The sequence below is a fragment of the Thalia democratica genome, chromosome 5 (genome assembly GCF_965202585.1).
Source record: "Thalia democratica chromosome 5, ktThaDemo2.hap1.1, whole genome shotgun sequence".
Lineage (NCBI taxonomy): Eukaryota > Metazoa > Chordata > Thaliacea > Salpida > Salpidae > Thalia > Thalia democratica.
Genome location: NC_139169.1, coordinates 497,383 through 509,308, shown reverse-complemented (window position 1 = coordinate 509,308; position 11,926 = coordinate 497,383). Strand labels below are relative to the sequence as shown.

At 25.6% G+C, this 11,926-nt stretch overlaps 1 protein-coding gene across 1 annotated transcript; it reads right to left on the bottom strand.

Moving 5' to 3' along the window:
- Positions 1-644: 644 nt before the first annotated feature.
- LOC145835536 (kelch repeat and BTB domain-containing protein 8-like) lies at positions 645-3,214 on the bottom strand. Its single transcript, XM_082943182.1, has 2 exons — positions 2,723-3,214; positions 645-662 (listed from the first exon to the last, which is right to left on the bottom strand). The coding sequence occupies exons 1-2, from the start codon at positions 3,212-3,214 to the stop codon at positions 645-647; spliced, it is 510 nt and encodes a 169-aa protein (XP_082799308.1).
- Positions 3,215-11,926: the final 8,712 nt, after the last annotated feature.

The window sequence follows — 11,926 nt, the reverse complement described above, 5'->3', positions numbered from 1 at the left end:
TTTTTTTAAAACTCAATATATTGGGATATAATTTTTAGTCTTTTTAATTTATAATGATTAAGGAAATAAGATCTACGTTTTAGTAATTTAACTTACTAATGTTGCAATAAAAACCAGAAGTATTCTAACATCACTTTGTCAAAATTATGCAAACTTATGTAAACTATACATTTAATTTTAGCTGCTCTAAAACATTATTTGTAAGGTAAGAAAGGAAAGAGGAAAGTCGATATCGTGGATCAAAAGCTGTTGTGACTAATAGTAATTTGTTGTCATTAAGGTTTAAGCTGTTGCTATTGGTATACAACCTTCTTTTTGAAAACCTCTCCTATATTTTTATCTAAAGGCTTACAAACATTTGATACTTTTTTTGAGTTTTCATTTAAGTTTACAAACTTTGTCAGTGATTTTGATTGCAGGATCACGCTTGAGAGCAATGTATTATTTTTACTATACTCCTTTGTTACAAAAAAAAATTTCGAGCAGTATTTATATATATATAGTCTATTGTGCGACAAAAAAAGCACTCAAAATATTTGGTCTTAGGACCTGGTGCACAAAGAAGCTTTCTGTTAACATAACTGTTTGCATAACACAGATACTCTTTATCATCTTGTCCTGGACTAGTAAAATAATGTGGTTAACTAGTTGACGTTCTTCAGCTGTAATAATTAAATTATGATCGTTTTTATAGTTTACCACATAGTACCAAATACTTTATTTTGGATTTTTCATCATCTTTAGCATAAGATATGTTGAGTACCTATCCACATCTTGAACAAGAAGCAATGTTCTCAAGAATGAGTCCTTTATGACTAGCTGAAGCGTATGGATAATTCAGTGCACGGACAATGATATTTCTTTTTTAATATTTGTTGCATTGTCTCGCAAAAACAAAAACGTGAACATGATCTAAGGTAGTATTCCATTTACGTAACATGTCCTTATTGTAATTACAACTGTTTTGGCCAGTGTGCTCATCCTCCATTTTCCGGCAATGCAAAACACTTAAATTCGAAATTTTCATTCAATCAATGCGCAGTTAAAAAAATGTATGATATTATGATATATTATTATTGAAAAGAATGATATAACTTCAGTTATTTTAAGATTTTTTTCGTAACAATCTTTAAATCCAAAAACAGAACATCAAACAAAATAAGAATCTACTAAAAATTAATTAAGATTTTATTATTAATAGATTCTTTATTTAGAACATTGTTTTTAAAAAAAAATATTAAAATGTTTGAAGTTCTAAAATATATGTCATCAATTAAAATTATCAATTAAACAAATAATAAGATAATAACACAAAAGTATATAGCTAAAAGTATGCAAGCATCTTTTTATGTTATGCACTTTAATGTTATAAATTTAAGTTGCATTTTTTTTGTATAAATAATTAAACTTTACATGAAAAATATCAAAAAAAATAATCATATTATAACTGAGATTTTTAATTCTATCTTTCAGACTCTATAGAAAAGACACAATAACATGATATTTTTTAATTAGGAAAAGAGTAAAATATATAAATCCTTTTAATCCTTCTCAAAAGTCATTTATGACACAATTAAATAAATAATCAACAACATCTAAATAGAAACTGAAAGCCATATCAACCAAACAAAATATATTTTAAATAATTACATTGTGTGTGTAAACTAGACCTCCTTGCTAAAAACTCCATAAAATTTTCCATAAAATATATGTCTGAAGTTTTCAAGATAACCTTAATATAGTAGTCTAGAAAAAATCTGTATGGCCTGATCTATGCAGATAAGATTTCACTAAACTGGGGTGACATGAGAACACCTTACTAAAATGAAATAAACTAAATTACCTACAAGTCTATTTGTTTATTGTATACTCGTAAGCGAAATACCAAATTGTTATTTGAACCGAAATAGGTTCATAAGCAAACATAAAAAGAATAAAAATATGATGAATAAGTAAGAGCGGTTATCCAAAAACCTTTTAACAAAACGCCTTAACTTTGTACTTAATTTATTTTATAGTCTTAAAAATAATTTATCATAGTTTTTATACTGTGTGCAAAACTCTAAACCAAAGTTGAGAAGGCATTTGTAAGTGTGAAAACCACTGTTTTATTAACTCAAGCGTGAAATCATTATTTAGTTTTATATTTCATTTTACTTTTGACAAACAGTAAGTACAATTCAAATAGTTTAAAGTGGTCTACCGGATCTAATGTTCGGATTCGGCCAAATCCAAGTCTTATTTTGAAATTTAGCATTTGGCTGGATCCGAACCATGGGTTCGGTAGATCACTAAAATTTATGAATTAAAAAGTCATTCAAATTTTATAAAAACAAATATTTAATTTTATTTTATTTGATAGCTAGTAAATTGTTTATAAAACTTTTTAGTAACACAAATTTAAAAATATACCAAAAGTAGTTAATTTGAAATAATCTTAGAGAACATTTACTAAAAATTTTCACTTAATCAGTTTTCCCAACTCTACACAAGAATAACCATATATTCTTTTTTCGGATTCTATACAATATTTATCTGACCAAGTGTTTGTATTTATATTGTAAAAGCAGTAGTGATTATCATAAATTACAATAATATTGTTAGGGTTAGAGTGAGTGCAAAATAAGCTGTTTGAACTTGAAATACTAGAACTACTTTCAATAAAAGTAAATTTTTGTGATATCGAATCATAAACTTCGAAAGATTTTATAAATTCACATACGAGATTTTCTCCACAAATAACAAACAATTTGTTTCCTTTTGTAACAACTCCAGCTTTGGATCTAGCAACTTGCATGTAAGGTAGAAATGACCATTTATCGAGGTAGTGGTCATACGATTCAACTGTTTTAAAGATTTCATCAGAATACTTTTCACCTCCCAAGACGACGCATTGACCATGGAAAACTGTACAAGAAGATCGATATCTTTTAACATTCATTCTTGAAATTTTGTCCCAACTATCTTTAATTGGATCATAAACCCAATTATTGAAGTGAAAATCTCCAAAAACGTAAATTTGACTCATAAAAGAACAAACACAAACAAAATAGGTGCAATTTTCTGGCAACGAAGCAATTGGAGCCCAAGTGTTCGATCTTCTACAATAAACTTCAACGGAGTTGAGATCTTTATCTCTGTAGATTTGACCACCAAAACAGTATACCTTTGAACCAATTACAGCAGTTTTGCAGTAATATCTATGTACTAACATTTTACTCGTTTTGCTACTATATATCGGTGCATTTGATTTTCTAAACTCGTATTCCATACCCCTTTTTATCAAATCAATGTAAGAAAACCTTCCTCCGATAAACATTACTTTTGTGGTTTCAAATTCACAATTGTAAAATCGGTTTTGAAACTGTAAACTTGCTGCTTTGTCTTTACAATCATCTTTACTTTTGATGGCGTTATCCACTACATTTCTACACTCAAGAGAGGCTTTGCAAAGATTATTACTTTTTATGACGTCTGTTAATATTTCAGTGGTCAGCAAAGGTAGTCTTATTAACTTCAAAAATGTTTTAATGCAATTGATCCGTTCAAATTTATTGTAATTTATCCAATCGACTGCTGCATTAAAAAGTTCTAACTCTGAACTTATTTGCAGTTCTTCACAAGACAATATTTCACATATATCCTCATATTTTAGTTTGTAAAATGTTAAAATATCTTCATTTAAGATGTACTGTTGCAGTAAAAAGTTGCACAGAAACTTATTTAAACTTTTTAACTTATATAGTTTTGTAAGCTTGTAATAGAAAAAATAGTTTTTTATATTTAATTTATCATACATGTACTGACTTATTATTTTCTTTGCTTCTTCACATTCTAAATATTTTGCTGCTTCCAAAAGTAAAATAAAGTCTTGTTTTTGTATATCCACTTTACCTATAAAAAAAATAGTTTAAAAAATAAAAACACCTTTATAAATATTTGAAACTATGAAAAGCATTCTATCTAAAAAAACGTTAATAAATACAGTTTTAAAGTTTTAAACTTACCATCAACCGCTAGTTCAAGTAAAGTTATCAAACTAGCTTTAGATAAATTTGCAAGAGTAAAAACATTTATATTTTTATTAAAATATTTAAGATTACTTTTCTTTTTAAAGTACGCAAAATTACCAATAAGCTTATCTAAGCTTACACTAGTTTTAAAACTTTTTGAACCAATTTTAAGTATAACAGAGTTCTCTTCTTGCTTTTTTTCTTTTAGGACATTATTTTCTTCAATACATTTATATTTATCATTTTTACTGTTTTTAGACTTCTGCCCCACAATATTTGGCTTCAAACTAATTTGTTTTTCCATGACTTAATATTTTATTCTTAATATTATTAACACCTATAAAACAAATAAACAGATGTAAAGTAAAAAACTAGTTTAACTTAAACTAAACTAGTATCTTTGTTTTTTTTAATAAATAAAAAGAGTATTTGCACAACTTCAAAGAATATATTTTCACAAAATCATTTATAATTAGATTAAAAATATAAATCAGTAAATTACTAACTGTTGTCTATTGAACGACAAATATAATTATTGCCTAAAATTTTTGGTCTTAGGACCCGGTACCCTGATTAACATCAATCTAGCCTAAATTTATAAGATGTCTTATAAATAAAATTTATAAAAATAAGTTAAATAATAGTTAAAGTTAATCAAGATTAAATACCAAAAAATAGTAGTATAATAACTAAAGAAGTAAGATCAAGCTACCTATTTCAGTCAGGTTTTTTCAAAAAAAAATCTAATCTGAGCTATATTGTAGTTTTTGCTGATGACAAGCTAGCATGTAAAACTTGAGACTGGGTAAACAACTTAGAACTATATATTTTGCAGTCATTCATTATAAATATAATGAGGAAAAATTCATGTTTTTATTTATTTCTAAAGTTCTGTAATATCTTCTACTTTAAATTATTATACACATTGTCAACTTATAAAATGAAATATTTATTCATAGCTTTTAAATTTACTTTAAATTAATAAGTTAAACAATATTTTAAAACATATATTGTTGTAAAATATTTATGTAAATAAGTAATTGACATATTTTTTTAACAATGTGCAGGGTTGACATTATTTTGATCAAAAATACAGTCCTGAGAGAAATTAAAAAAAATTTATAGAGTCATTCTGATTTTTGCAATTCTTAAAAATTAAATTAATTTTTTCAATGAATAAAAATCAGGTTTTTCTACAAGACTTGTTACGTTATAAAATAAAAAATATTAAATATAAATCAACTAAATCTCATTCAAAATGTAAAAAAAACATGTTTTGTTATTTTTTGAAAGAAATAAAGAATAAACTATCCTTAGTCATTTTCAGTTTTTTTTTTTTAATTCAATTTGTTCTGAGTGTTCCGAGTATGTTAAAAATCATAATATGTACCAATTTTTTTATTTAAAAACTTAATATAGTTCAAAAAATAAACAAAACTAGTTTATTTATAACAACAATCAACAGAACTCTTATATACATACTTATGTTTTTTATTTTGTAATATGTCATAAAAACAATTACTAGAAAAAATTCGTTACCTATTTTTTATAATATTTTAGATACTACTTAAAAAATTTTTCATAAACATATATTAATTCTATATTGTATAACATTTCTGATTAGGAGTTAATTTATTCCTAAAGTTAAACTTTCGTCAGTGAAAAATGTAAATAAAAGTATTAATAAAACATCTAATAAATCTAATAACAAAAATTTCATTTCAACTTCTATGTTTTAGATTTCTCCATAAAAATTTAACACTTTCGGAAAAATAGTCACACTGATATTAAAATTGTTAAAAAACTACAGGTTATCCCCTGAGTTTACTTCTTTTTTTCTTTTTTTATAAAATAATCGATTTTGCAGGTTTTTTAAGTATTTTTTTAAATTCTAGGTTTCCATGTCAATTGGCCAACATGTATAAAAAATTTAAAAAATTATAAAATTTTTGATATTTGGACCCGGTACCCTGATTAACACCAAGCTAGTCTGAGTTGATAAGATGTCTTATAAATAAAATTTATAAAAATAAGTTTAATGTTAGTTAAATTTAGTCAAGACTAAATACCTAAAAATGATAGTTCAATAACTAAAGAAGAAAAATTATCAAGTGACTTAATTCAGTCAGGTTTTTTCAAAAAAAAAAAACTAATCTGAGCTACATTGTATTTTAGTTAAGACAAACTAGCATGTAAAACCTGAGAGTTAGTAATCTATTTAGAATTATATATTTTACATTCACACATTACAAATATATTGTGGAAAATTTTTTTGCTTAAATTTATTTCTTAAGTTCTGTATTAAACTGTTACTTAAATATTTCTAGTTTAAGTTAATCAAGAAATACAGGTTATTTGGCCACCAATAAAAACAACAGTGAGTTCAACATAGATTTTAAATATGGCTGCCTTTCTGAATTTTGAAAATGTTCTGATAGACTAAAAAAATACTCTGTAAACTAAAACTAGCCTGAGTTATGCTGATTTATAATATCCTTAAAAGTATTCTGCTTTCTACATGTTTATACCTTATTAACTTTTTTTTTCAAACTTAACAAAAAGTATATGAATTCTGCTAAACTTGATGTTTTTTAATCTGATGTAGTAATAACTTGTCAAAGTGTAAAATAGGAGAGCCACAGGGATAACAAAAAATAAAACAAACTTTTTTAATAAGTCTTTCAATAAAATTTGTTATATAAAACATAATAAGTAATAACAAAGTATTGTTTCTAGTTGACTTTATTTTCATTTAATATTTAAAAATTAAGTTAAGAAGTTTAACAATAATTAAAACTATCAAGAGTTTTTTATAAAAAACTAAATTATCATTAGTTTTTTAATTCTTTGGCTAGGCATTAGAGTCTTAAGTTATCTAAAATATTTAATAAATTTAAAAAAAATCAAGTGTTATCCTGAATGTACTTAATTTACTGAGTTTGTGGCTGTCATTATTGTTCAAAATAAAAATGTTCTTGGAAAAATACTTAATATTTATTTATATATAGAATAAAGTATTTAAAATATTAAGTTACTATAACTTTTAGAGGTAGCAGTTGTTCAACAATATTTTAACTTTTCACAGAAATATTTTATACTAGTATCTACAATTTTTCATCAAAACCAGAGGTAAAATAAAAACTAAAAAAATTGTTGAACAATTGCTCCTTCATAATTTTGTTAACCAAATATTAAATGAGCTGTATTTGTAGAGTTTTTACATTATTTATTATATTCAAATGAAAATAAACTAGTAATTTAATAAAATAACATTTTTAACAAATTTAAATATTTTAAAACTCAGATACATCTTTTGTACTGTAAAATCAAATATTTTACATTTATAAAAAAACTAAATTATAGAGTCAGTAAAAGATTCTCATCTGTATAAAGCTTTAAAAAAATCACTATTTTTAATCTAATGGATTTATTTACACGTATGTTTACAACAAATGATAAGATTAACTAAACTTTAACTAGTCTGTTTCGCTTGACTAATTTTATATGTATTTACATAATTTTATATATCAGAATTAAAGTACAAGCAAATGCAAAAATCATCAAAATCAAAAGTTTAAATACCTTAACTAATCACAAAATTTAAAACCAAAGCACATTAACAATACAGGTCAAATAAGTATCTATGGAAAAAATCCTAAATATTTTCAATGATTTATAAATAAAAGTATGGTTTAAATTACTGATAACTTTTACTAATTTAAACTTCGGGTAGCTGTCTAAATTGCACGAGGGGACAAAATTGCAAGATACTTTTGAACGAAGACACTTTTGCACAAGCAGAAAATTTTGCACGGAGACAATTTTTTACGGGTTAACTTTTTTTTAATTCTGTTTTTAATTTATTTTTTAATAATTTTTTTTTGCCATTGCTGTACCCCTCCCTACCTCTTACCCTCGGTTGCGAACTTTTTTTGTTTCTTTTTTTTTGCCATTTTTTTTTGTTCTATATTTTATTACTCTCGTGCAAAAATGTAGCTTGTGAAAAATTGACCCTTGGTGCAGAATCATCTTCAAGCAATTTAGTAACCTCGTACAATTTAGTCTTCGTGCATTTTAAACCCGTTCCTGCAAATTTTAATCAAGTTAACTTAAATCAAAGTTGTTCGGCTTTTTTGCAAAAAATAGTTTTGTTTGGAAGCTAACTCCACATTTAAACTGAACGATAAAAAAATAATTATTTGCCAAACATTATTGTATATATGACTGCATGCATTTTTTTCATTTTTAGTTCTTAATTATTATATAAGTTTATAAAACTTATTATAAATTAATGTTAGATAATTAGTTTAAAAAAGCGTTAAGAAAAATCCAAGTCTTTTGTATTCTAAAGAATAAATTTTCAGTTTTCTTAGTATTCAACGTGAGAAATATTGCAGCGGTTAGAGACTATTCTGTATTTATTTTTAAGAGGTTCTAGATGGTTAATATATATTATTTAAGTACGGAGACCAGATTGGCTTGTTGTATTCAAACTTAGGACGAATGTATACGAAAAAATATTTTTTAAGAATTATAAGATCAGTAGATATGAAACTTGGAATTATAAAAACTTTTTAAACGTACTTAGTATGGTGGTTTTATTTTTAATTTTCATAACTTTAGATTTAAAACAAAAACTTATCTTGTTTATTACAAAGTCAAAAGTAGAGGTAGACGTATATATTGAATATTTAGAACCTGTCATTTACTAGAATTTAGATTTAAATTTCTTTCTTTAAGGCAATGATAAATTATATCTAAACACTGTTTAAATTAAATTAGAATGGCTAATATTTTTTGTCTCCAAAGAGATTAATTTTGCTACTAACATCAACTTCATTTATGATCTTAACATTTGAAAAAATTATAAATAAGAGTGGGCCAATAACCCTTCGTTGAGGCACTACAATAGGTTAAAACTATAATGATGTTCTACCAATTACTACTTTTTGGTTTCTATCATGAAAATATCATGAAGAAGTTCTCTGAACTAATCTACTAGATCAGTGCTTCTGAAATGTGGTTCCTCGTAACCCTAGGGTTCCGCGAAGCCTTTCAAAATTTAATAAAGAATATTTATTTAATTAAACATTTTATGTAAATTTAAAATTAGGGGTTCCGCGGAAAAGTTGAACTTTGGAAAAGGTTTCCGCCACTAGAAAAAGGTTCAGAAGCACTGTACTAGACTGTTATAAATTTTGTAATGCGAAAAAGTTTTAATAAAGTCAAAATAAAAAACATATTTTTCATAATAGATAGATAAAAGCTTTTTTGATATGCGTACAAACTACTCTAGTAGACTTATTGCTAAAAAAAGCTGCATGAAAACTTCGATGGAGTTTTTATGAGCTTCTACTTAAATTATTTATATTTGTAAATATACTCATTTTCAAATGTTTTTTTTTTCAGTTCTTATTCTATTAATTACGTTATTTACTTATGTTATTTTGATTCTTCTTACTAAAGTAGATCAAAAAAAATTCAGCTAAAGTACTAATTTCAGTTATAACCAAAACATTTGGATATTATCTGAACTTAAGTAAAAATTTTAAAGAAGATTAAGTAAACGAAATTTAGTTACCCTCGGACTTGTTATACAAATAAACATGTCGGTTTAAGTTTTAGTGGCATTTTTTGCTATAGGACGAAGAAGAATTTATTAATCATTAATTAAATTCAAGACGGTCAAATGACGTAACATACTTCTGCGGTTTGTTACATGACAAAACTGTTTTATTGGCTAGATTATAACTAAAAACTATGCTTTTCCACTTTATATATCAAAATTATTTAATTTCTCCTAATGCATATTTAAATTTCATTATCTTGTTAGGCCTATGGAAGTTGAAAACATTTTTATAAGTTTTTAAGATGTAACTGAAAACTAACCAGCTATTAAACAGTAAAAGATTAGTCAACAATAATCCAACGTTTACGCCAGACTTATAATGTAGTTTATGGACCGTAATATAATGATTTTTGTATCTCAATATTACATTTTACTTTTAAAAACTTACGTTTGTTAAAATTATTCTAGCTACGTAAGTTAAAAGATGATATAACTTTAATACAATTATAACTGCTTACTTTAAGAATCCTACTAAGAAGAGTTCGAAAAATTGTTAAACTATTTAGTAAATTGTATATAGTCAAAGAATAATGTCTAATAAAGTAGATTGTTAAAACGAAAAAAAAGAATTAACAATAAAATTTAAAACTATGTTAAGCTAATACTAATTAATGCTAAAACTATATTTTAGGTAACACAATAAAATTCTTACTTTTTAATATAAAAAACAAAGATACTTTATTTTATTAACAACTTTGTAAGACTAGTTTGTTTTCGATTTAAATCTCGAACTAAAAACATAAATATAAACATGTTTTTACTGATTAGGTTAGATATGATCGGGTTAGAAGTGATCGGGTTAGAAATGATCGAGTTAGAAGTGGTTGGGTTAGAAATGATCAAGATAAATCGGGTTAGAAGTGATCAAGTTAGAAGTGATTGGGTTAGAAATGATCGGGTTAGAAGTGGTTGGATAAGAAATGATCAAGATAAATCGGGTTAGAAGTGATCAAGTTAGAAGTGATTGGGTTAGAAATGATCGGGTTATAAATGATCGGGTTAGAAACGATCGGGTTAGAAACGATCGGCTCCCATTAAAAGCAGTATACTGACAATTCCCACCCAAATTTTTTGTTATTGTTATTTATTCCTATATCTTTTAACATTGTTGTTTTACTTTTTTTTTTTTTTATTTTCGCTGTTATCCTTGGTAGGTAAGCGGTTCTCCGATTTGACCGGATGGGATTTGATCGCGGGTTGGAAATGAGCGGTTCCCATAAAAAGCGCAGTTAAAATTGAAAACAATTTGACATAATCCTCAAAGTACGTTTGTGTTATAAAACTGATATATTATACTAACACAACAGCACCCCAAGCCTTGTGCTGTTGGTTACTTGACAAATGGTACTTTGAAGTCTGTAAGTTTTCATATCAAGCTTTTACATAATTCTACCTTGTGGCAACAGTTTTTAGTAAACTATAAATTTGCACAAACAATAATTATTCTGTAATGACCTTGGTTGTTGTTTTCTAAGGTAACTTTATATTCTTTTAGTTGTAAAATAATCACAGTTATGTAGTAAGAATAAATAGAAATTATATATTTTTTCTTTATGGAACCTTGATTATTTAAAATCTACGTGTGGGTCTGGCTATAATAAAAATAATGATAAAAATTATTTTTTTAAAAGTGGAAAGATGTTAAACTATCCGTGTTCAAGTACTTTTGATAACCATATTTCAAAAATAAAAACATTAACTTGAATATAACAGACAATGTTAATGTAGGTATAATTGCAAAGATTACGATATAAAAAGGATCTTAAATTGACTTTGAAGTCTTCAATAATACAGAATTGTTTATAATCTGAATCAAGTTTTGTAGGTGTCACAATATTGAACTGCAAACTTTAAATTTAATTATTTCAATCAGTCAGATCAGTTGTACATAAGAATATATAGGGTTTTAAATTCAATCCATTATTATTTTTTTAAAAACTCATTGTACACAAAATGTTAAACAAACCCTAGTAGCTATAAGTGAATATTTACTAGTTTTTGTACTTTATAGGGTGCGTCTGTTGCCCCTGAAAATTATACAGTAGAGCTCAGTTTAAGTTTTGTTCGTTGCAAATCAAATAAAATGACAAAAAATATTAATTTTCTAGTTAGGAGTAAAAGAACTTTGCTTGATGTTAACATTTTTTATTTTTGCGATGCTGCTTGGTACGCAGCTGTAACACCAAAGTAATCAGTAACATATACCCATATGACCTAAAATTAACTTTCTTAACCCAAATTGTAGGCCTACTAATCTTCGGTTAATGACATTTTAGTAGTAATT